Genomic DNA, 26,406 nt, shown 5'->3' on the forward strand with positions numbered 1-26,406 from the left:
AAAATAAAAGTACAGCCAGCCAGCATGGCTCAGTGGTTGAGCACTGATCTAAGAACCAGGAGGTCATGGTTCATTTCCTGATCAGGGCACATGCCCGGGTTGCAGGCTTGATCCCCAATGTGGGGTGAGTAGGAGGCAGCCGATCAATGATTTTTTTATCGTTGATGTTTCTATCTCTCCCTGTCCCTTCCTTTTCTGAAATCAATAAAAATACTTTTAAAAATAATAAAAATCAATAAAAATAAAAGTACCATACACATGAATTCCATACCTTTCACAGTTTCTTCCAGTTGTAAACCCCCCACAATTGACGCATAATCCTGTTTCTGGGTCACAAAGCTCAGTGAACGAATTACAAAGGCACGGTTGACAGTTGGGAAATCCAAAATAGCCCTGCAGGCACCCATCACAGTGGCGGCCAGCCACCTCTTCCCGGCAGGGGCACTGTCCGGTGATTTGGTCACACACAGTGCTCGTTGAGCCTTGAGGGTGGCAGTGACACACTAGATAAAGCAAAGAGAACATGGTGGGTGGGGGTTGGGGGGTCGATGGTATGCTGGTGGAAGTGGTACCGTCCTGACTCTGCCCTCCCTAACTTAGCAGCTCACTCCCATCAAGGTGAGTAGAGGGAGTCTCTAAAGTGCCTGGAGCAGAGCCTGGCACAGAGCGAGCACCAGGTAACTGTTGGTAAAATAGCAACTCACCAATTCATTCAACAAACAGTAAGCTGTGAGCAACTGGGTTTGATAAGTGTTGTTTATACAGAGGAACTGAACAAGTAATGTGCTCCTAAGGATGACTTGGACTTCCATATATCTTTGGAGTCAGACTTTAAGACTATAAAAAATGTAAGAGACCCCTCTCAAAACTGTCACATTTCCTTTTTCCTTGACAAGATAGTAAAGGGTCAACCCTCTCCTGCTACATTGTTGAATTACTTGATCTTTCCTATAAAAAAAAATGTAATGCCTGTTTGGTTTACAGGGTGCTACATGGAAATATATATATATTCCTTTGTGTATATTTCCATAAACAATTAAAAAAAAAAAAAGAGCAGTGATGATCCAGCTGGCATGACTCAATGATTGAGCATTGACCTATGAACAAGGTCAAGTTTTGATTTCCCATCAGGGAATATGCCTGAGTTTTGAGCTCCATCCCCAGTAGTGGGCGTGCAGGAGGCAGCTGATTAATAATTCTCTCTCATTATTGATATTTCTATCTCTCTGAAATCAATTAAGAAAAAAAAAGGTGGTGATGGACCCACGCTGTTTGATGGGCAGTTTGTTAGCCAGGCAATGACCAGGAAGGTGTGCCATCTCTCCGAATCATGACTGACAAGCTGTTTCCCTCCCTGAAAGGAGAATTCATGTACCTGGTGGTTTTCATGGTTCCTAAGACAGGTTTCTGTGGGGAACAGTATCACTAATGTGTGTTTTTTTTTTATGTTCCAATAATTTTTTTTTTTTTTATAAAATATTGTAGATGACCAGCCTGAAGGCAGTTGGTTACAATCCCCTGGTTTAGGTTAATCAAGATTTATAATCCTGAGGAAGGGAATGGGTCAGAAGCTATTAATGATGTGAGCAAATTGGTATTCATTAACATAGAAGCAGGGGGTGGCAAAGTTTCACTAATGGTTTACATCGTAGAATAGAGAACTACATACGTCGACACGTAGGATAACTGAATTTACTACCGTGGGTAAAGCCCCACCCAAGTCCTTTGTAAAGGGCAGATTATAAAATGAGTTCCGAGACTTTGCAACCCCAGCATCAGGAAGCATCATATCTTGGTCACAGTGTTGGCCCCTTCCTCAACTTCCCCATCTCACCCTTGTTTTGGCCTTTCCAGCCACTGGCTTACGGACCAAATCCCACAGCTGCGTCTGCACAGCTAACTCCCTTCATGATGTCCCACAGCCTACCTGAGTACCATCTATTTAATACAGACTGTAAACTGTAACCATGATTTCCTCATCACTCACACTTCCTTACAGAGCTCTGCACACTCAGTGCCCAGTGAACGAATAGATGAAGGACGGTAGAAAAAAATTTCAATTCATTTTATCTACATAGACAGTCTGAGTAATGTAGTCAAATTCCCACTCTGCTCCCCTTTTAGACTCCACACATCCATTTTCCTCCCTTCGAAACTCCAAGGTTGTGAACAAGAGCACCTGTTTTCTGTTACCCACAGTGACAGCCGTGCTGCCCCAGGCCGTAGCTTCCTGCGGAGCATCTGTCACAGCGCCGCCCGGTCACATGGGGCTTACACGGGCACTGGCCTCCGAGTGGGCTGCAGACAGGCCCCACCGAGCCCTGGGGGTGACACTGGCAGGCTGCAGGGAACGAAAGAACGATGTTAGCGGTGAAGCAAGTGACAGAGAAGCACCTCATGCTCGCAGTGGCTTTGCTTTACCTCTCTTTCGTGTAGTACCTCGCTAGGCCTTAATCCCTTCTCTGTGAAAGGGGGATAATGTGGGATTATGGGGATTAGAGGTGATAATGTTTATGAAGTACTTAGAACAGTGCTAGGCATCTAATAAATGCTCAATAAACATTACTTAAATATAACAACGATAAGCATTACTTAAGTTAATGAAAGGCTTAAAATAAGTTGTTTTAATAATTAATTGTTCCAATTTAGTTATTATTCTTGATATTATTATTATTACTTCAATTCCCGATGATCTATGTAAGTGCTGGTCTATACCTTTGAATTTTCTTATTCCATACTTTTCATGAGATTATGGACAGCCTGAAGACATAGCCCTTCAGGGTAAAAGTAAAAGCATTTGCCAGGGCCAAGCCAGTGTGGGTCAGTGGTTGAGCATCAACCTGTAACCAGGAGGTCAAGGCACATGCCTGGGCTGTGGGCTTGATCCCCAATAGAGGGCATGCAGGAGACAGCCAATCAATGATTCTCACTCATCATTGATGTTTCTATCCCTCTCTCCCTCTCCCTTCCTCTCTTTGAAATCAATAAAAACATAGGCTTTTGTTTTGTTTTGTTTTGTTTTTGTTTTTAATGCCTGGAACTTAGGAAGATCAGGGTCTCACTGTAGATATCAACTGGGGGGAATTTTGCCCCTAAAGGACATATGTCATAGTTTGCAGACATTTTTGAATGTCACAACCAGGGCAAGGTAGGTAGATGATAAAGACGTTGCTAATCATCTTACAACGTACAGGACAGACCTCACCCCATCCCCACAACAAGGTATTATCCAGGCCAAAATTTGGAAACTACTGAGGGTGAGAAACCTGCTCCAAACGTAGTGCAAAATGGGCAAGTAATGTTTTTAGACCCTAATGGTGTCACTGAGTGGTTTGGGGATGAAAGAAGTTGTTTAGAGTTCATTTCAGACCTAAAGTCCCAGGATTCTAAATAGATACACTTTTAGGACTATTATTCCGGAAATCTATTGTAGCATCTTAATGCTACTACTACAAGGCTCCTCTTTCTATACAGTTCCTTTACTGCACATTCTGATTCCAACGCATCAACAGCTTGCTGTGTGTATCTAATCATTGGGCAAGATTGGCTGTTTGGAAGAGATGCTAAAATAAATTACGTTGATTCACTCATGTTCCAAAAAGCATTTTTACGAGTATCCATGCTTCAGGGGAGCCTCCTAAGGGCTACTCACCCACTGCCCCATCGTGCAGCCTGGCAGACACGCTGACAATAAGCCTTTCACAGGCGCCGGGGAGCACCTGGGCTCCTGGTTCTGAGGCCATTTCCACACAGGAGTGCAGCTGGTGTCCCTCCAAGTCCTGCTTGCTGTGGAAAACCTCCGGTGCATCGATTTGGGGGAGAAGACCAAGCTTTCGAAAGAACAAGAAAAGAAGACATGTTCATAGATTCCAGGTTTTTTTTTTTTTAAATAAGATCCATATATGAGAGTAATAACTAAAAAGGTACTAAATTCTGTTCTTTAAATTGCTTATGACTAAATATTTTATGATTTTCAACTTCTTTAAGAAGCCTTCAACTCTATATTTTCATTGATGGATCCATGGCAAAGAAGATAAACGAGCCTGTATCTTTTTAGGGTCCTTATTACTATGTTTTTAACTTGCTAATACATCTGTCTTAGGTTTAAAAGACTGTCAACTGTAGGCTACTTGTAATAAGAAATCATGGGCATTCCATAGTGTTAATGTGGTGTGGAAATCACTGCCTTAGTCTGTAATCATACAACGTGCAACTATTTTCTCCTGTTCTGTAAGATGTGCAATTGCTATTAGGTGACTTTTAGAGAGAATAGGTGATTTTTGGAATGAAACAAATACATTCAAGCTTCTCAAGAAACATTTCCCCAGAGAGTCTAAACGTGGGATGTTGACGGAGCTGTTTAGAAGGCAGCACCCACCAAGTAGCACTCTGTGGCACTTACAGAATCAACAAGGATGTGTGAATGAGCGTGGGACCCTCCTTCCACGGGCTGGGAAAAATAGACGTCTATGGAATATTGTACATCTGGTTCTAAACAGATGGGTGTGGGAAGCAGCACGACTCTGTATTAAGAGAAATAAAACAAAAATGCAATGACAAAAGTACAGTTATGTCATGGAAGGGACCCTGGGGTTTGGTAGCCTTCCACCTATGCTGCGATGTGGGGTGGACAGTAAACACAGACTCTCCACGGCTCTCTCACAGCGTGTACCAAAGAGCAAAGCCTTAGGAACCACTGGCTGTGGGTTGTCATGACTGCTGTGGGGAAAAGAGGATACAAATGTCCTTCATCCTAGCTGTCACGCTAGTATCAACAGGGTCTCTGGTTTATTTTGCCACAAATCTCTGATGAAGCAAAATTAGTAGCTTTTTACCTCACGGACTCTCAGCTGAGATAACTCAACTGAATATTTTACTCTTATTCTTGTAGCATTTCACTTTCTCACATCTCAAAGCCGTTGAGGGAATGGAAAAGGGTTAATACATCTCTTCTCCCACTCAGTTCCTGAATACAAGTTACTGATAGATGAATAAAATGCTGGGAAACCTTCGATGTTTGAGGACAGGTCCGGAGCGTACCTTGAGGTCGCTGGTAAGGCGAAAGACTGAGGCTTCTGCGGTGGGATCTTGCCTGTACAGTGCTCGCTGCCTCCAGGGGGGTTAACCACAATCTGGACAGCCCAGTCAGCTGAGGACTAGATAGGCAGGACATAAAAGCACATCATTGTGAGGATGTGGGAGCCTGTTTTGCATGCACAAACATATGTCTGATGAATACTGCATGGAATCGAATTTGTAACCCAGGGCCCATTTGGCAAGTAGAATTTTCTAGTTGAAAAAAGTCTTAGAGGTTCACTCTCAGGTCCAACTCCCTGGTGTCTGAATTATGACCCAGGTAGAGGCATATTGTTTCTGGTCATAGTTACAAAGTTCACGAGCTTGAAAGAACTCTGTTATTCCTGATACATCTCCCCTTTAACTCCTGCTTTCCAAAGCAGCAGTTAACTGATCATGTTCATAAATCATAGGACAAAAATAAAAAAATTGGAATTCTTCACAAAAGGAGATGTATTTTTTCACATTATTATGTAAATATTGATATATAAATATATTATATAAATTATATGATTTAGTTATTTTATTACCAGATATATTTATATTTGTTTATATGCCAATTAGCTATCCTCTGAAAACCTTACAATTTGGAAAAGCATTTTAAAGCTGTTAGAGATGTGCCTTCTCAATGGAAAAATTTATATATGTATATTTAACAACTTTCTTGTCATGCTCACCAGGTCAAAGTTCATTGAAGCCCCTTGGCTTTTGAGTGTAAGTGGGAAACAGAGAATTATGTCATATCAAGATTCTCAAAACGGATCAGCAGCTCTGGTCATAAGCACATAGTGAGCTTGTGACTTGGTCTCTAGAGTGACTTTGGAATCATCCTATTCCCCCCACACCCGCCATAGAAAATATTTTCAAGGGGAGATGGTCTGTGGGGGTTCAGATTATCAAAGAAAAGTTGATACAAAGAAAAGGTTAGAAGCTATTGCTTTAGATCAGGTACTTTCCTAATTTGTTCCCTAATCTGTTCTAGATACTTCTTTAAAGGCCAGGAAGGGTAGTAAGGCAATGGGAGACAAGGGGGCAGCCTGCTTCCAGCGTTTCTCTCCTTCCAGGGAAAGTACAAATGCAAATAACCGCTTCTGCTGCAGTCCTGGAGTCTGAGTCTCTGCACGATGTTAGTTTATTAAGTTTAGTCCCAGGAGAGGCAGGGTTTATGTTCTTTCAGTTATTTATTATTCTTATACAAACATTCCATCACCACTTCCTTAGATCGAGTGCCTTAAATATATAACTCCAGCTTTAGCGTCTCTCCCTGGAATAAAGCTTGTGTTCATACGGCTCACTATGTTGCTTTCATATCTGTAGGAAACCCTTTGGTGTGTAATGCTCTCCAGATGTTCTACTTCTTTTGCAAATACTTTGATGGTAAACATATCTAGCAAGACTGGGATGGAAACGTTTAGTGTAAGAATGTATTTCCATTTTCTACCATGTGAAAGCATTGGACTTAAAGGATACCTGAGTTTCATAGCGAATGGCCACGGTGAAGTCCATGGGAGAGGGAATGTTGTCGACAGTAAATCTTAAGCCAGTCCCGGGGAGAACCCTGGCAAATCCAGGCCCTGTCCACGTAACAGGCATCCCGGGAACTGGCTCTCGGAAAACAGCGGGAACGGCAGGCACCCGGCCAAAAGTCACTGAGCCCTAAAACCAGAGAGAAATGTCCATAAGCTTTGCTGATAGTCCAGGTCTGGAAAAGTTTGGAGGAAAAGAAAAGAAAAGAAACCCACATATTTCCATATATGATCCATCTGAGTCACGGATAAATTATTCCATCCAGGACCCAGGCCAGAATACAGCTGAGAATGGCGTGCTCGGTCTGCAGCTTGGGAACATATGTTACGTACAGGATGACTGATTTGAAAGCAGTGTCACTGGAAACCACCTTAACTTTAAGAACTCCGTGTGCTAATGCATTCAGCAAATTCCACAATGATGATGACCTTGGGCTTTCTCAGCTATGACTGTAGGATCCCGGCCAAAATATGGAAAGAAAGAAAAGATTCCCATGCCTACTTCATGGATTTTGCCTAAATGTCTGATGACAATGAGAAAACTCACATGTATTTATTTAGATAACTCTTCCATGCAAACGTGAGAAATGGTCTTCTCTCTGCTTGGAGGCAGATAAGCACAAAACTCACTCCCTTGATTGATTAACATCCCCAAAAGGCTCAGTATGAGATGTCAGCCTGGGGCCATCTGGATCCTGTAGATAATCTTTCTTTAATGGTTTTTGCATCTGCCTCTCCAAACTCACAGCCTCCAAGGGAATTCTGCCTCTAGTTGCTTTTGCCTGTATTGCTGCAACCCTCTCTTGGCTGTTCTCTCCATTCTCTCCCAAGTCCAAAACGTATTACACACCACTGCCAGCAAGCATTTCAAACTCTAACTGCCAAAAGAATCACGCCCAAAATACTTAGCCTGGAGTTCAAGTTGCCCTGTGATCTACCTCAAACTTCTCTTCCTTGGATACATGTTTACTTAGTAACAATTACATGTCAGCCTCTGCTTGGGTTGCTGGGGGGGTGTGGCCGGCCTGCAAACCACCACAGGCGCCCTCGCTCAGGCTGCCCCACGCCCCAAGGGAACCACCACTCTGATCCTGGAAACCCTTCAGGGCAAACCAGCTGGCCCCAACCGGTGCACCAGGCCTCTATCCTATCTAATAAAAGAGTAATATGCAGATTGAATATCACTCTAACACACAATAGCTGCCCCCATGTGATCAAAGATGGCTGCCTCCATGTGCTTCTCCAAGTGCTGTCATGGACCACCGTATCGGAATCACCTTGGGAGGTTTGGCAAACAGGCAGATTGCTTGACCAGCCTCAGGCTCAGCATCTCAAGGGGAAAGCCCTAGAACATGCATTCGAAATGAACTCCCAGGGTTACACTTGCACACAGTCAAACCTAGGCTGACTGGCCTGTGTCCCAGGGAGCCCAGGTCCTGGGCAGTGACAGCTTCCCACCCTTCTTCGGGAGGACTTCAGAATGAGAAGCCAGAGAAACAGAAGCAGGAGAGAGCCAGGCCACCACGACTGGCATGTGAGGACATACAGGGGGGAACAGCACAGCCCAGCCTTCGTGTACCCTGGCAGTGGTCCCTCAACTGAAGTCCATGTCATGTATGCACACCTCTTTTGTGTGCCTGGCCTGCCTGGCACACATGAGTTGTTTGTGCATATGGCTCATTTCCCAACCGCAATCTTAACGACAGGCTCCATGGCTAAATATTCCTGCTGCCATTCATTCAACCACTTCAGTCCCATAAGAAGGTCTCTCACATGAAATTAACCGTTTCAGGTGTTGGGTTTGTAAACAAGACAGCCAACATCTGTTTTTGTCTGCTTTTGCAACGTGCCCGCTCATGCACATGCACGAGGGAACTCTCAGTACAGATCCCGGCATGACAACTAAATGAAAGACATGGGCCTGGAGCAGTCCCGATGTTGAGTGGATAATGGTTTGCTGGCTGTGAGGTCCTCAGGCCCCTCCAGCCTTCTGACGCCACTGGAGCAGGGCCCCGGGGTCACACCAGTACGGACCGACGATAACCGCCTTGGCATCGAGGGCAAAGCCATGCACCATCCCAGGGACATCAGCAAGCTTCATTTCTCAAAGAAGGAGAGCCATTTCTCAGAACTGTACCTTTTTCTTTTCTTTTCTTTTTTTAAATATATTTTATTGATTTTTTTACAGAGAGGAAGGGAGAAGGATAGAGAGCTAGAAACATTGATGAGAGAGAATTATCGATCAGCTGCCTCTTGCACAACTCCTACTGGAGATGTGCCCACAAACCAAGGTACATGTCCTTGACCGAAATCAAACCTGGGACCTTTCAGTCCATGGGCTGACGCTCTATCCACTGAGCCAAACTGGTTTTGGCTGTACCTTTTTCTTACTAAAATTACAAGAAATGGTGAATTCACAGTACCTGAGACTGACCCTTCAGAATCCAGCTTTCCAGGGATTTTTGTTGTGAAAAGAAATAAAGCTATCAAAGTTTTACACAGGGGCTCTAACTACTTGGAGCTTGCCTGTTCCTTTCCTCCACTCTGTTCTTGGGGAGTACTGACTGAGCTCACACTGACTGGGTATTTACACGTACCAGGCACAGTTCTGGGTGCATCTGGGTTAGTGGTTGAAGGCACTACAGAAATGACCATGAAGAAATGGCTTACCTTGCTCTGCTGGTCAGCATGTACGCTCTGTTCCCGACTTCTCTTCAGTATTATATTTCCTTTGTCAATTATGAAATAGTTTTCTTGTTGCTGCAAATACACATCACATGTAGGCGAAGCTGTGGCTAATATCTTAAAAAGAAAAGAAATGACAGCTTAAGTAAGCAACAAAGGACCCAATTATACCATAGTTGAAGAATTTCAAATTATACCATAATTTAAAAGGTAATTATGATTCTCATTTAATAGCCTCAGGAAGCATTCATGGAGGCAGTTTATAATTTTTTGTTTTTCTGTGAAAACAGAGAATTCTGGGTCCTAAGATTATTGCGTTTTCTTTTTAAGGGCTCCTATACCAGTGAAATTCTAAACTAGGAAAATATTTACCCTTGTCTACTGGTTTCATGGTGTTTAAGAAGAAGTACAAAAACGCTACATTTTAACATGAAATCTCAAGAAGAAAGCTGTAGAAAATCAACAACAGACATGGCACAAAGACTCAAAGATTAATTAGCTATTGTAACTTTTGACACACCCCAGACCAATTCCTCTTAGTTCTCACAGTTTGTAGGATTTGGCCTTGTGAGTTCCCACGGAGGGTTATACCAGGATAGCCAAATTGCACCAGCCAGACTGAAGGGGAGGAAATGTATTCATGCAACTCCCGTTTCCTTAAAATCCTGGTTTTGTGGGCTCCTCTTTTATATCTTCTCCTTAGTCATTCAGCTGCCAACCCAGTTAGAATCTCCAAGTGCTCATTTCCAAATTTTCACTGTACTCTGGACATTGGTATTATGCTTAACGTTTCATTGTTGGTTTCATAAACAAGATTTAAAAAAATATATATTTTATTGATTTTTTTTTACAGAGAGGAAGAGAGAGGGATAGAGAGTTAGAAACATCGATGAAAGAGAATCATCGATCAGCTGCCTCCCGCACACCCCCCACTGGGGATGTGTCCGCAACCACTGTACATGCCCTTGACCGGAATTGAACCCGGGACCCTCCAGTCTGCAAGGCGACACTCTATCCACTGAGCCAAACTGGTTTTGGCCATAAACAAGATTTAAAAAATATATTTTTTAATTGGTTTCAGAGAGAGGAAGAGAGAGGGAGAGAAAATTATCAATAATGAGAGAGAAGCATGATTATTGTTTCTCCCTTTCATGTGGCATTGCCCCAATCCTGAGCTATCTATGTAAATATAGTTGCTATAGTTAACAACTCCAGGAGGGCAGGGTCTTTAATCCCTTTAAATGCCACCTTACCCTGAAGCTCAGCATAATGTATGTGGATGGGCAATATGTTGATTGATTCATAGCAAATTTTGAAAGCAGATACACTTGGCTTTCAATCCAGGCTCCACTATCCACCAGCTATGTGACTTTGGGCAAGTTACTTTACCACTCTAATGTTTCCCCTCATCTGGAAATTACAGAGGATAATATGTAGGATATTTGGAAAGTTGAATAAGATAATGTATATACAGTGTAAAGCACAGAGCACTAAATCAGTGGAAGTTTTATTTATATAACAACACACAATAAACTTTGTTAAATGGATGCACAAATAATTAAATGGTAGCTAACTTAAATCCTTTATTCTACAATTAAAAATAATTTTCTTACTGGTGAGGAAAATTACTCATGTTAGTAAGGATTCATCTGAGTCACTAAATTCACAGTTTGGAGCTATATTAATAAATGTGACATTATCCTATTTAATTGCTTGTCAGCAACCACCATATGGTGCATACTGAATAAATGTTAAGTAACAGTTCATCTTATTTCAGATAATCATGTTTGTTTTGTGTCTTCTTACCTAAAAAATGGGAAATATTGTATTTATAGTTGTACTAGTGGCCTGGTGCATGGATTTGTGCACATTGAAAGGAAATTAATTAGAAGGTGGCCAGTGGGGTGGGGCTGGGTGAGACGGGCCAGACATGCCCTGGAGCCAACTTCCCATGGTCCCTCTTTGCTGGCTGCACCTGGGGCAGCGCCAAGGCTCAAAGGTTGTCTGTGGTCATTGCAGTGTGACAGTAAACCAGATTCAGGACGACAGTGCCCCAGCAACAACATAACCCACAGCCAAAGGTGGAATCACGCAGCCCTGCAAGGAATTGGACTATCTCTTCTCTAGTTTCGGGGTACGTCACCTGAGAAACACTGCTGCCAAGTCACCACAGCTCAGCAGCTCCTATGTCGAGCATCTGACCCCTGGAGGTCAGTAAACATCATACCTACTAGCCGGTCAGATGGTCACTTTGCCTTTTATATATATAGATAGGACAAATGCTCTTGTTTTTTATTCCTCTACTCTCACACTATTACCACACTCACAACACCAGATATGTGGGGTTATTCCCATACCCAAGTATCTGACACCAGCTGGCTGTCCTACAATTTAATTCAGTTCTAACAGTATCTATCTGGAGTTAGTGTTATCATCATGATTAACTAGTTTATTAATATTAATGGTAGGAAAAGAGCAAAGGGGAGGCCAGACATTATAAGCATGATCACCTGGGCAGCTTCACCAGGAAGCTATAGCTTCACAATCCCCAGGGAACCACCAGTTCATTTCCTGCAGATCACTGGGGGCAGGGATAGAACAAGAGATTTGGGTGCATGTGCAGTGAAGTGGGTGTGACATCGGGAAGGTGCTTGCCTGTCAGAATGGTCTGGGAAAAAGATCATTGACTAGTGGGGTGAGGCCAGTGCAAATGCTCAACATCTTGGGAAGTTAAAATCCCCATCCCTCTTCATGCTCTCACTTACTCCGTGACCTATATTTGCTCCGTATGCTCACTTGTCCTAGAGTCTTAAGCAGCCACATGGCCCATGGCTGTGTGGACCCCACACACAATGGACTGTAGCTGTGAACACAAGGTAAGCCAGCCTGGTTCTGTACTGTACTATACTTTAATATGGAACAGATACTCTGGACAATGGCCTTAACTCCAGCCCCACTAAAGACAAGACTGGACTTTTTGCATAGCAGGACAGACAGAGATGGGATCTTGGAGGGAACCCCCTTAATTTTACATCATCAATAAAGCTTCCCACAAGACCCAATCTTCCCGGAGGAGGGGGGGGGGAGTGTCTCAGGAAATTCTTTTCCCCGAGCACCCCAAGAACTCCATTGCCACTGATAACATTAGTATGAGATAAGTCCCATGTGACTGCCTCCTGCCTTCAGATGCCAATCAGCAGTAGAGGCTGTTACCTGTACTTCAGACCTACTGCTTACAAACGGGGTTCCTGTGAGCCCCTTCTTGGGTTTAACAAATTGCTAGCATAGCTCACATAACTCAGGGAAATACTTACAATTACTGCTTTATCCTATCTAATAAGGAGGGAATATACTAATTGACTGCCACACACTTAAAGATGGCAGTGCCCACAGCCACAAGATGGAGGCGCCCAGTCCCCTTAGCCCCGCTGGGGTGGCAGGTGCATGGCAAGGCCAGGCCTGCTCCCAAGTGGGCCTGGCCACTCCATGTGCCTGCCTCCAGAGTCCCCCAGCCCCCTAGTCTCCCAGCCACCCAGGGCCAGCCTGAGGCACAGGCAAACCTCGGATGGTGGCTGCTCAGCCATTCAGGGCTGTCCGAGGCTCAGGTAACCAGTGTCGGACAAAGCTTGCGCTTCCGGCAGTGGCAGCAGCAGAGGTGAGATGGGGTGTTGCCTTCCCCTGATCGCCAGGTTGCCTCCCGCCCCTAAGGGCTCTCAGACTGTGAAAGGGGGCAGGCAGGGCTGAGGGACCTCCCCCTCCAATGCATGAATTTTCATGCACTGGGCCTCTAGTAATAAAATAAAGGATATGATAAAATATACAGATGATCAGTCAGATGAAGAGATATATAGGGTGAGGACTGGAAGGGTGCCTGACACAGGAGCGTCTGACCCCTTGGAGTTGGGGTGCACTATGTTCCCGGCACATGAATGTGCTCACCATCATGGAAGCTCTCTGAATCCAGTACTTCTGGGCTTTTTATGAAGATGTATATTACACAGGTATTAACTCAATATCCAGCCCTCTCCCCTTCCTGGAGGATGGGGGTGGGGCTGGAAATTTTACGCTTCTAATGAAATGGCTTGGTCTTTCTGGTTCCCAGTCCCCATCCCGAAGCAATCCAGGAGTCCATCAAGAGTTGCCTCACTAGAACAAAGGACACTCCTATCTCCTCCTACCACTCAGGAAATTCCAAAGGATTTAGGTGCTTTGCATCAGGAGTCAGGTCAAAGACCAAATATTAGAACAAAAGATGTTCCTAAGTGCTTTTACCACTCAGGAATTCCAAAAGATGTAGGCGCTCTGTGTTAAGAGCCAGGGCCAAGATGACTATATATATAATTTGGTATAGCCTAAAAATAAATACCAACATTCCTTTCCAAAAGTCTTCTTTTCATCACCATTATAAATATGTAACGTTAAAAACCATCAGGAAGAATGCAAACATTGAATCATTTCATTTCCATTTCTGCCCCTCAGGTGTAAATCTATGTAGGGACAGTAAAAGCCTCCTGTAACTGCCCCAATTACAGCCACTAAAAGAGAAGATTCCAAGACTCTTAATAGCATTTCTTATCCCTTATGAATTTTTATGTCTTTAAATTTCTATCAGTGTGCAGATAAGAAAGAGACTTCAGGAAATGACTTAGTCCCTGGAAGCTGGAATGAGTTCCCAGTTTCCTGCCCAAATCCTGTCTTCAGAATGAACTTTCGCATGATTTCTCTCCTTGAAGACCTCGCCTTTCACCTCACATTACATTTCCCTTTGTCACATTCCCGTATACGGCTGGAGTCACATGCTGGAGAATGGCATGGAAGTCTAATTTGTATTTTCTCTAATCGTTTTACACGTGTGAGCCTGTGCTTCTAACAAGTCTTGAAAAAAAAGTGTTTTTAGGGGAAATATCTGTGGATGAAAAAGAGGCCACATACTAAACCTGACAAGTTCAGAGGAGGCCTATGTGGCCTTAACTGGAATAAAAACTGGGACCTTTCAGTCTTGCAGGCCAAAACTCTATCCACTGAGCCAAATCAGCTAGGGCCTGCCTGAGCTCTTTTTGCATCTACAACAACATACCTTGGAATGTCTGAGAAATCCTCTTTTTTTCAACCCCCCAGGGTATAATCTTTCACCAGAGTGCATGACCACGGGAACCCCTCATAGTTAAAGTTTTCATGTTAACTGTTACCTATGCTATTCCCGCCTATGGAAAAAGAAGTATGTGTCTATTTGTTTTACTTTTTACCCAATCCCAGTGATTTCTCCTACTTTGCTTTCTCCCACGTCCCTAATCTATCACCAATGAATTTCATGTCACCCCCTTATGTCTTCTCCTTTGATGGTAATGTATAAAATAAGTGGCAAAACTGTCATTTTCTAGAGCATTTCCTCAGTCCATCGAGATTTTGCTTCTCGGCAACTGTCATCAGTTTGGCTCATGTAAACTGACAAAAATTCTTACAGGCTTGGATGCGTCTTATGTTGACATATCCCACAGGAATGTGACTTGTAGATGAAGTGACACTTGCGATCACACACTCCTGTGGCCATCACTGACTTCAATGACAGGCTAATCCCAGATCAGCTTCAGCAGGCCAGAGCACGTTTACATTGCTTTCATGTGCCTTATTCATTCATTCACTAGGCAGAGATCTACCCCGTTCCTCCCATGGGACAGGCACTTGTGCAACAATGGTGAATGGGATCCACATAGTGTCGTGGGGGAGATAGACAAGTAGATGCTCAATAAACACATTCTATCTGATGAAAGAGCAAAAGTCAAGTCTGTTTTATCACAACTTAACCCACCTTTCCCTTAGGTCGCAGGCTCTAGGCTATAACTGGGATGGGCAGACCAATGAAATGAAGACTCCGCCTTCAAGAGTCTGTCTACTCTGCAGTTCCATGAGAGAATAAACTCTACTCTGATCTGCGTTTGTGGGCAAAACCACGCATTGCCAGGAACTTTACCCATGATCTCAACGGTGTGCTGTATGTATTTACTGACATTTCATCAAATAAAGTTTGTATGGAAAGGAAAGAAAATACGCACCAAAGAGGCCAGTCCTTGGAGCAGCGTGGCTTCCTCGGCCTCGTACAGATAGTAATTCAAAGAAGCAAAGAAGTAGCCAGGGGCTGGGTCAGTGCAGCTGCGGCCAGTGACATGCGGGCGGCATTCACACTGCCCATCCTTGGGAGAACACCTGGGGAAAAATAAATCCATCTGAAAAATGTAGTGAGGACATGTACAAACTGAAGGCATGGGAGTGCTGAGCTAACTGTGCCCCATGTTTGGATCCATTCTTTAAATAGATCAATCCACTTTCCCAGGGCGGGGGAGGAGAGGCCATGGGCTCTCCAAGTCTGGTCTTGAACAGCCAATCCAGATCCATGAAACCAAGTAGCCATTTCTTCCCTCCGTGGCTCTGATTCTGCTCTAAAACCAGGAAAAGGAGACCTTAGGATCTCTCTTTACAAGGTGACAAAAAGTTAGTGTTTTAGGCAGGTCAGATCACGTGTTTGCAGGCATCTATCCCATCATATCACGGGATAGACCCAGGCAGAAGAACTGTCATCTCAGCCTTGAAAATATTTCAAGTAAAATAAGTCAACTGGGCTCTGCTTCATGTCTTGAGATCATCGCCTTTCAATGCCCTTTGCTTGACATGAAATAAACTCCTTCCCCTTTGGTGATGAGTATATCAGAAAAAATAAATAAATAAGTGTGCTTTTATGTGGGTATGTGAGTGAGGAATATTGTCCCAAAGTGTTGTCATTCATTTTCCTGACTTACACATTAGAATAAGCACCTCCCATATCACAGTCACAGGGTGAACATCCATGGAGATGACTTCCCAGGCCCCAGTATCCAACCTACAAAGAGAAAGTGCTCAGTTGATTCAGGTGTGAAGGTATTAGCTGCTTTGGCATATAATACTGAATGAGAAATATTACACAAAAGCTCACACAGGAGCTCTTTTTCCCCTTGGTAATGACCTTCAAGGACACAGAGCTCCCATTCTAAGGACTTGAAATGCAGGGGACAAGCGAGATGTCTGTTTATTGGTTCAAGTGGAAATGCAATGGAAACCACACAAGTTCCTCCGACAAAACCAAGCTAGCCTCAAGCTGGGTTAAAGCCAGGCAAGAGGAGTTCTCCAACTAGCCTGTTTGCAACTGCTTTTATAAAACCGACAGGTGCCCTTTCTGCATAAAAGAATCAATCAAACAGATTTTGAACTCTTATATGAATATCATAGTTTAGTAGAATCACTTGTTTATAAATAAAGTAGTTTTGGCACAATCTCTCTCTCTGAGAGAGTCAGCTCTGTTATTTAAGACTTTTCATCATTGCAACATCTTGACCTTTATTCAGTACAAACAACTGGTGAAAAACCAACAACTATTTCTTAAATCCAGTAGGATTTACTATAGAATGCTCAGAAAAATACTTCCCCCTCAAATCTCAATTGAACATGCTCAGATGAAATCAAGCTCTCACTAGGCATGGGACTATTGTTTGAAATGAATTCCTTAAGTACCCATACTTTTTTTTTTTTTATCTTGGTAAAAATTTATGGCCAATTTTACTCAAAAATATTTATTTTTAAACATTTAAAACTGTTATCATTTGTTACAAAATGCAGCAAAGGACTTCCCCAAACCAGATTTCTGTTTAGGCACAAACAATGTGAAAGGGACTGCTTCACTTAGGATGTGGTTGTGAAACTCCCTCCGGGCAGGGTATGCTGTCCTGTGGCCGCTCCCGCACAGGTCCAGGGCACCATGGGACAGATGTGGGTGGGGGGCACCTGCCAGATGCATGAGTTCAGTCACAGTGGACAAGTGCCCACTGCTCAGTTATTTTCCTTCTGCAAATACAGTTGGGTTAACTGCAAACTGGCCGTTAACCTGCCCATCAAAAAGTCAGCCTGGGTCTAAGGTGTCTTCATGGATCCTGGCAAATAGCTCTTTGTGCTGTCTGCATGTGATCACTGCGCTTGGCGTGGCTCCGTGGCTCACGCCGCTAAGTAAAGCTTGGAGGTGACTTGCTCTGGCTCACGTAGGGTGCCTTAGTCATCCCTACTTCCATGCTTTCTTTCCCACCTCCTCTGCTCCAGCCTCATATGTTTCCAGTAAAATTACTTAAAATGTTAGCACAAAACCATGTCCTAATAGGCATATGTTTCATATTTATCAGCTGCATTTCTTCAGACACGTCAAGGTCACTGTTCCTTTACTAGGTTACTTTTTTGTTTTTTTCTTTCTAAAATGTCAGGATGGGCTGCCAAGATCAGAGAACAAAGGAATGAGTGGGGTTTGATTCCCCAACTGCATAACACATTGCGTATGGAGTAAAAATGTCTCATTTGACTAATTTTAGACATACATGCACATATGTGTAGTGGAGTCTGTGAAAAAACGAAGAGTTTATTTCCCACAGGAATCTACAATAAATCCAAGTTTTTTTTTTTGTTTTTTTTGTTTTGTTTTTTTTTCTGGTCTGTTTTTTCTTTTCTTTTTTCTTTCTTTCTTTCTTTCTTTTCTTTCTTTTTTTTTTTTTTTAAATGAGCTCGTCCAAGGTATTTTTAGGCAAGGAGTGGCAGGGGTGATAAAGCGACCGGGGACAGAAGACAGAGGACAGGCCCAAAGGCCTGGTGAGCCCGAAGGAGGGGGCAGATCAATGCCCACGTACTTGGCATTTTTAGGTGAACCAAGGATAAAGCTATTGACGTGAGCTATAGCCCTTATGCTGAACTAACCATGGTCATTCTGTAAAGGGTATAAATGTCTAAACACTATTTTGTACTTCTGAAACTAATGTCAAGTATAATTGAAAGTAAAACTTTAAAAGCCAGGAACATCTGTGAAGCTCAAGAAAGCAAAACACAATAAAATGAAACAAACAAAAATGAAAACAACAAAATATTGACATGGTGCCTGGGTCTGTTGAGTTCCTTCTGATCAATGTTGGCGTGCTGGTGAATGTTTAACAACCAGCTCTCTGTGAGAGGGTGGGGGCTGGTTCCTAGTGTTTGCTGATTTCTGTTGTGCAAATATATATTTAGCACAGGAGTATCGAAATACAATAGGACAAGGAAAGCAATGAACAAGACCAAGTCTCTCCTAGGCAATGGCACAGAAATCTGCATCCCAACCTACAAGGAAAAACATAGGCAAATATTGTACGTACAGCGCACTCCTCACAGCGTGGGCCGGTGGCAGAGGGCCGGCACAGGCACTGGCCTGTGTCCACATCACAGGCCGATGGCGGCAGACTCCCCAGTGGGTTGCAGTTGCAGGCTGAAAGCACAATGACACGATCACTCACTTCTATGTCCCCATGTTTGTGAATGTCCTCAGGAGCCCACACTGAGCAAAACACGTGGCCACAGAGCAGCCAGGCCTGCCCAGCTCCCTGTCTGCCTGGCTGCATGATTACTGTTTGGCACACAAGCCTGCCCAGGGAATCCAGTGCCAGGCACTCCCAGAGCCCTCGTGTAGACCTACTGGATGGCAGTTAGTTGGAGACAAGAAAGTGGAAGAAAGCATGCAAGCTGAATGCCTGGCACTGTTATCCTGAGGGATGCTGGCTGGTTTGTGGATTCGGCCCAAGGGTGTCTGAGTGTCACGGTAATTGCCACGCTCCCTCTCTGGCAGAGGCACCTATTGTTTTCTATCTCCTTCCTCTCTCTCTTACTGCCTTGTTACATTTTCTTTTCATTCTCCTCTCCCCTTTCTCTTCCACACATAGACATTTCTGAGTCCTGCTTATGTTATGAAGACTAAGAAATTATGCTACCAGGACAAGATGTATATATTTCCCGTGCAGGAAAAACCAGTGTTCGTGGGAGAAGCCAAAGGTTCATCAACTGATGATAAATGCAGTGTGATATAGTCACACAATGGAATATTATCTAGCAATAGAAAGAAGTGGAGTACTGATTCATGCTCTAACATGGATGAACTTTGTAAACCCTGGCTTATTTATTACCTGGCTTATTTCATTTAGCATAATGTTTTCAAGGTTCATGTTGTAGCATGTGCCAATTTCCTTCCTTCTCAAGCTGAATAATCTTCCATTGTAGTACATACCACATTTTTTTTTATCTACTCATTCATGGATGCACACTGAGTTGCTTCCACCTTTTGGTCATTGTGAACAATGATGCTATGAATACGAATGTAAATATCTCTTTCAGACTGTGCTCTCAATCTTTTGGGTACATAGCCAGAAGAAGGGTATGGGGTTTCATGCTGGGATAATGAAAACATTCTAAAATTGATTGTAGTGATGGTTACACAACTGTAATACACTAAAAGTCATTGTCCTGGAGACTTTAAAAGGTGAATTGCATGCTATGTGAATTATACCCCACTAAAGCTGTTATAAAATACAAAACAAAACAAAACCCCACTATTGGCTTATCCTCTGAGGGCATGAAGTCAGTCAGTCAGCCAGGGGAAATGTCTAGAGCTCTGCAAAGTGTGATGGGAAATTGGGTTGACTATGTAATTCATTCTCCTGAAATTTAATTTTGCTATTAAACTCAAGGAGACAATTTTATCACACTAAGATTCAGCAAGCTGCTCTCAAAATGTAAAATAATATACAGTGCTTGATGTGAGAAAAATGTAGAGTGTGATGCTGTGCCCGAAGAGTCATTATTTACCCGGATTCCCTGAAGATCCTACAGCTGTTTGGGACCCCAGGCAGCTGCAAATGTGTGTTATCCTAAAGCCACGGGTCTCTTCAGTTGGCCCCAGAAAACTTTACGGTTCTTTCTATTTCCCTGTAGCTACTCCCCTGGCTTCTTAATTGTTTTCTTTTCTTTGTCAGAGAACATCAAAATGCTAGGAGGGACATGAGAAGAAAAGGGAGAAGTAATTTTAAAAAATCAAAAGAAACCATCATATGAAAATTGCTCAAGAAGTCATCAGTCTTTACAGAAACCCTAATATGATTTAACAAATCTGTATAGGAGAGTCCTAGTGGAGGGTGTTTTTCTAAAGTTTTCACAACTTGGCATTAAATTCCTGGCATTTTCCACTGTTTGCTCCCCCTGCTGGTCCCTTAGGACAAACTCAGCAAACCACTGAGAACTGAATAAAATTCACGGGAGTTTTTGTGTCACTTTTAAAATCCGAGAGGCTCTGGACAGCAGTGTGGTGAAGGGGTTGAGAGAAGGTGGAGGAGGGTATGAGGGGATAAATGATGATAAATCAACCTGATTTGGGGTAGTGAACACACAGTACATGCACAGATGTGTTGTAGAATTGTGCACCTCAAACCTGTATAATTTTGGTAACCAGTGTCACCCCAATAAACTTAATAAAAATGGAAAAAAGCATAAGAGAACTCTAGTAGCAAAAAACAAGCAAGCAAACAAACAAACAAACAAAACAAAACAAAACCCTGAGAGGCTGGCAGGACTCAGGTATTTACAGTGATTGAATTTTAATTTCTTTCTTTTTAAAAATTTTACATGTCTTGAGGTGACATGGGTTAATATCATCATACAGGTTTCAAGTGTGGCTTTCTGTTACAAAATCTGAATATTGCACTGTGTGCCCACCACCCTAAGTCAAATCTCCCATCACCATTTATTAGGACCCCCTTCATCCCTACCCTTTTCCCTCTGGCAACCACCACACCAATGACTGGATTTTAGAGCTGACAGAGAGCCAGGCTGGTTACCCAGCCGCTGTTGACTTACGCTGACAGCCCAGAGGGTCAGTGACGCTCAGTCCGTAGTGGCTGGGCTTGCACTGGTCGCACTTGGCTCCTTCCACATTCTCCTTACACAGGCACCGGCCAGCCACAGATCCCGAGGTAGGATCAGAGTGGCTCTCACAAATGCCACCCGATATGGTCCCATCTGGGTCGCATTCACAAGCTGGGGACACAGACATGCATTATCTTAGTTAACTGCAAATTGTGGGAAACCTGAAATGTAAGAATAGCATTTTACTCACGATATAACCATTTTACTTTTTAAAAGTCATTAAATATGTTTAAATAATTAGACGAGTGGATAAAGGGCTGCTCAGAAATATCTCTTGGATCTCTGGTCTTGGAAAATGTTGAAAAATTCCATACATTAAAAAAAAACAAAACCAAAAAAAACTTTTAAGTGATTCTAAAGTAAGAGGACCAGAGGAAGATGGCTACTGTGAGAACTGGACATTAAAAATAGATTGATTACTTTGGGGGTGTTGAAAATGTTTTGGAACAGAGGTGGTGGTTGCACAACACTGTGCCACTGAATTACTTGTGGAAGGAGCACCTATGAGAAACAAAGGGTTTGGCTCAGTGGATAGAGTGTCAGCCTGCAGACTGAGGGATCCCAAGTTCAATTCTGGTCAAGGGCATGTACCTTGGTTGCAGACACATCCCCAGGAGGTGTGCATGAGGCAGCTGATCGATGTTTCTCTTTCATTGATGTTTCTAATTCTCTATCCCTCTCCCTTCCTCTCTGTTAAAAAAAAATCAATAAAATATACGATTTAAAAAAAAGAAATAAAGGGGCAAGAGCAAGAAATATTCATATCCTGTTTTCTTTTTGGATGCCTGCTAGTGGAGCAAAACCTGGAAGAGATTCTAGAAAATGAGATAAATAGTCACCTGTAGGGAAGGAGTAGCTAATGTACAACTTCCCCTTCCCTGCTTTTCCCCCCAAGACAGCTGAACAACTGAAGGAAGGAATGTCACATGAAAAAGGATGCTGATAGTGTAAAGTATTCCAGAGATTAGCAGTTACAAAAGGGAGAACCTGAGTGTAAGGAAGAAGTCTCTAATGGTTAGGGCTACCCAATGGAGCAGTGACCCCTTCATCAGCAGAGGGGTCCAGGCAGAGGTGTTTGGTTTAGAGGACAAGTTGGAGACATCAGATGACCACCATGATCTCTTGTATCTTTGTGGTTCTGTGTTTTCACTTTTAAAAATGCAAAAAAATTTTTTTAAAATAAATATCCTGATTCTAAGGACCAATTATATTCACATTTATACATGTTTGCTTTAGATTAATAAAAATAACACCCTCAGGTCTAAGGCTATGTTTACATAACCATTATAGTGATAAAAATCTAGTCAAACCCATTGTTTGGCATCATTGAAGCAATCACTTGGTTGTCTGACAGAATCTGTAGATTTCAATTGTTTGCTATTAGATTGTGACTGGTGAGAAAATGTTACTATGGAAAAAACAGCATTGGGTTCTGTTTAGTTTGGAAAAACCACAATTATTTTCTAATTAAAACCAGTTGCTTTTAGAAAGGAAGGAACAAACTGGATTCATTTTGGAAGTAGCCAAAAGGAAAAGGCTCAGCTTTATTTGGGAGACACTCCAAAGGGTCAGCCCTGAATATAATTGAATTATGTGCAGAAGCTTCCTTTGGTGGATGGGGGTGAGTGGACAGTGACTTTACTTTGAAATAACCCTATGTCAGGGCCCTTAAGATAGAATTTCAATAAAATTTCTTGGTGTCACACAACTCAATTCTAACAAACTTTTATTATCAGCAGCTTAGTCTACTAAATCTTTGTGTGCTTGTTTTTTTTTTTTGTTTTTTTTTTTGTATCACATTTGCCTGTGTTTTAATCATGGAAGATTTAACCTTAGTCAACTCTTATGCCTGGAATCATATTATGTAAATATTTAGAGTCAAACAAAAACAACTTAGAGAAAATTTATATGAGATTGCTGCTAGTCAGTCTTAAAACACGTCATTTGTATAGACTCACACACATACACAAAACATGTGTTTAGGTAAACTGGGAGAAACTGGGGGGTCTCAAGATGGTAGTTTTTATAAGCTCCTCATCTGCTTTTCCTTGAGAAACAACTTGTTTACAAAGCATGGCTTTTTCATTTCATACCAGGGGGACTCGTTTTCTTCCCTTGGTTTCCTTTAAAAGCACTATCTAGTTGATACTGGTTCTGAAGGAACAAGACTTTCTTCAATGTGTTCAAAACACTTGGTTTAGTTATTTCCAATCTCTTTCCATGCTCTTAGATTATCTGTTTCAAACCATTATATTTTACTGATTTTACCTAGGAGAGTAGTTTCATTTTCTTTTAAATTTTGAGTGTGTGTATAATTACAGATTCTGGTAAAAAATGTAGGATACTTAGGACATTGATTAAAAAATTGGTTTTTCCCCCCCCTGAGAATCCAGTTCTTTGTATAAATTTTAAACAGGCCATGTACGGTAAAATTTTATGCAGTTAGGTACCTACTAAGCAATCTGAGAAAAAAAATCATGTATGCTTTTTATATATTGTGATGGTTTAAAGTTTGAAATCTAGAATATTGTAGGTATTTAGGTAGCTACTGAATTACTTTTATATAAGACTTCATTTTATGTATTGTGATTAATAAAGTTTGACATTGTAGTTTCATAGCAAGTCCCTCATCAATATAACATTTAGTTGATGATATAACCTAAGAAGCAGGATTTCTGGGTCCTGGGCACCTGAATGTTTTGCTGAGTGTGCTAACAATGCAAGGCCACACTGCTCTTTATCCAGGCCATATCTCAAGATTGTGTTTGCAGCCAGCTACCTTGAGGAATGAGGAAACCTTCTCCTCAAGACAAAGAACAAACTTGCTTCCATTGCCATAAAAGCAATGAATCCTCTTCCAGTGTTCCTTGGCTATGAGATAAACCCATTAGGTGTACAGGAACCATCTGGTATTCTTTGAATGGCCCCATGGGAGTTGGGGCTTGGGGACTTGGGAACTCAGACCAATACAAGCATCTTGTTGCTTGCTGTGCTGTGAGTAATAACGTCCTTTGTCTTTGACCCAGGAGTTTCATGTTCTCCACCAGCATCCACAAAAGAATAGTGGACTAACTTGTTAGTGTACAGTAGAGTTAAGATACCAGACCCAGTAACTGGCACTGTGTTCGAAATCAGGTTGGAGTATTTATCTATGCAATAATTGAGAGCAGTGCTGGGATTAGAGAGGGGAAAACAAGGTGCCCACGGCACAGCATTTAAGGTGGCACTCACTGTCAGGTTAGTGCAAGTGGCAGGTGGCAACCCTACGCTTACATGACTCTGAGAATGGTACTTCCTTAAATTCGGGGCCTAGGTCCTTTGTTTGCCTCACTAATCTCATTCCTGCAAGGAAATGTAAATTAAGATACTGGTGAGATACTATTTGAGTAGCAAAAATTAAAGTGTGATCAAATCAAGTGTTGGCCAGAATATAGAGCGACATGAAGTTCATATTATGTCCAAGTAATTCCGCTCCTGGGTATGATTCTTAGGGGCAATCTTTGTGTGTGTGCATAAGGCCAAGCATGTGGTTATTGTAGCATCAGAAGAAAAATAGGCAAATAGATTTTGGTGCATTTATAGGAAGGAAGGAATTAAAATTAGAAAACGAGGGCCACCTGATAAGGACAAATCTTAAACATACAGTGCTTAATGAAATACTGAAGGATACACACAACATAATGTCACTAACCTAAAGTGTGAAAATATGCATGCATATATATATATATATATATATATATATATATATATATATATATATATATACTGTTTGTGGGTAAAACATAGGTGAAAATAATGTGGTGATAGCTACCAAACATAGTGGGACAGATGTGCACCTAAGACATCATGAGTACCTGTCCTGTTTTGTTAAAGTCTTGAAGATGATAGGGTAAGATATTCTGTTTTGACATAGCTGGTGGTGGTTATAAGGGTGTTTACTATATTATTCTGCTATTTTGTATATGCTTCAAATATTTTATTTTTAAAAGTTGAGATTAGAAATAAAAGGAAAAAAGTTTTTAAGGTTAAAAAAAGAAGCAAGGTAATAATAGTTAGCTCATGCATCTTAACAACATAGTTGAATGGCCTACAGCCATCAAATGCAGCTACTGTCAGTAGCCAGGTCCTTGCTGGAGCTGACCTCCGGGAAAGTCTGGGTGTCTAGGCATCCCCTGAAACCATCTGCCCCCTCCAGGTTGGATCCAGAATAGATTCCTAATTATCTACTATAATCCACTGCTGCAAGACTACCGTGATGGACCCGCGTTATCTGGCCCAATTTGCGAAGCGAAAGAAACGCTCTTAGAGTTAAAATGGTTTTGCAAACTCTCCCTGCCCCTAAGAGGGACGTTTGGAGGTGCTGCTAAGCCGAATGAGACCTGCTCCATTTGCTCAAACCAGGGCGAAGGGTGCGGTCAGAGGCTGGGGACTCACGGAGGCACGCGTACGGGTCCGAGATGGCCTTGCGGAGGTCCCTGTAGAAGAGGGGCCTGCAGCGGTGGCAGTGCTGGCCCTCGGTGTTGTGCTGGCAGTCTTCGCACACGCCCCCGCTGGCCCCGCCGCTGGCCAGGTACACGCTCATGTCGAAGTGACAGCGGTCCGAGTGGCCGTTACAGCTGCAAGCTGGGAAAGGAGAAGACTTCCTCAGAGACTCACCCCGGGCTGCGAACAGCCTCGCTGGCATCCCACACAGGAGTCCCCGCATCCTCACCTCCTCTTTCTTCAGCCACCCCACCTTCTTTTCATGGACACAGGTATACACACAGTTCAATCAGGGCTTTCAAAGGTCTTCCCAGGACTCTTACTCCGCTCAGGTACTCTCTCTCTGAAGTGTGTTCCCCAAACGTTTAATATTTAGGTTTTTATGTCTCCCATTTAATTTAATAAAAATCAGGTAAATGGAAGTAAATCCTTTGGGTGATCCAGAAGCCCTAACATGCAATATTTTCATTGTCGTCTGGTAAAGAGCACTTCACTGACATGCTCTGTGAACTGGAATTTTTTTTTACACCGCATGCTCTGTAGGCACTGGGCTTCTCAGGTCCGATGTCAAAACTGAGCCTCACCGCCTCGCCTTCTCTGAGGGCCGAGAGCTGGGAGGGTGGTCACAGGGCCCTTCACCCGCCTGGGGCGGCGCCTGGGCCACAGGGAAAGGCGGCCTGCTGGGGGAGTTTGTCCGTCTTCGTGGCAATGTCTATGCTGCTCGGGTTTGTTTGCCCCCATAAGTGGCATAAATGTGTGCCGGGCCTTGTAGATATGACACATGGATGGGGCTTTCCCACAAGCTCTTCTGGTGACCTCTTCCCCCTCAGTCTTATTTCCCCCAAATCTG

At 42.8% G+C, this 26,406-nt stretch overlaps 1 protein-coding gene across 2 annotated transcripts in view; it reads right to left on the reverse strand.

Annotated features, from left to right (window-relative positions):
* Window positions 1-26,406, reverse strand: part of LAMB4 (laminin subunit beta 4) — an 84,537-nt gene that overhangs the window by 37,358 nt on the left and 20,773 nt on the right. For both annotated transcript variants that reach the window (XM_045578553.1, XM_045578552.1), the window contains exons 10-21: window positions 25,509-25,697; window positions 21,006-21,185; window positions 18,482-18,591; window positions 16,082-16,161; window positions 15,341-15,491; window positions 9,273-9,404; window positions 6,547-6,732; window positions 5,041-5,156; window positions 4,403-4,523; window positions 3,653-3,830; window positions 2,198-2,341; window positions 272-503 (exon numbers count right to left, since the gene is read on the reverse strand). In XM_045578553.1, the coding sequence (XP_045434509.1) occupies window positions 272-503; window positions 2,198-2,341; window positions 3,653-3,830; window positions 4,403-4,523; window positions 5,041-5,156; window positions 6,547-6,732; window positions 9,273-9,404; window positions 15,341-15,491; window positions 16,082-16,161; window positions 18,482-18,591; window positions 21,006-21,185; window positions 25,509-25,697 (1,819 nt within the window). The remainder of the gene's footprint in view (window positions 1-271; window positions 504-2,197; window positions 2,342-3,652; window positions 3,831-4,402; window positions 4,524-5,040; window positions 5,157-6,546; window positions 6,733-9,272; window positions 9,405-15,340; window positions 15,492-16,081; window positions 16,162-18,481; window positions 18,592-21,005; window positions 21,186-25,508; window positions 25,698-26,406) is intronic.

This window comes from Pipistrellus kuhlii, unplaced genomic scaffold (genome assembly GCF_014108245.1).
Source record: "Pipistrellus kuhlii isolate mPipKuh1 unplaced genomic scaffold, mPipKuh1.p scaffold_m20_p_10, whole genome shotgun sequence".
Classification (NCBI taxonomy): domain Eukaryota; kingdom Metazoa; phylum Chordata; class Mammalia; order Chiroptera; family Vespertilionidae; genus Pipistrellus; species Pipistrellus kuhlii.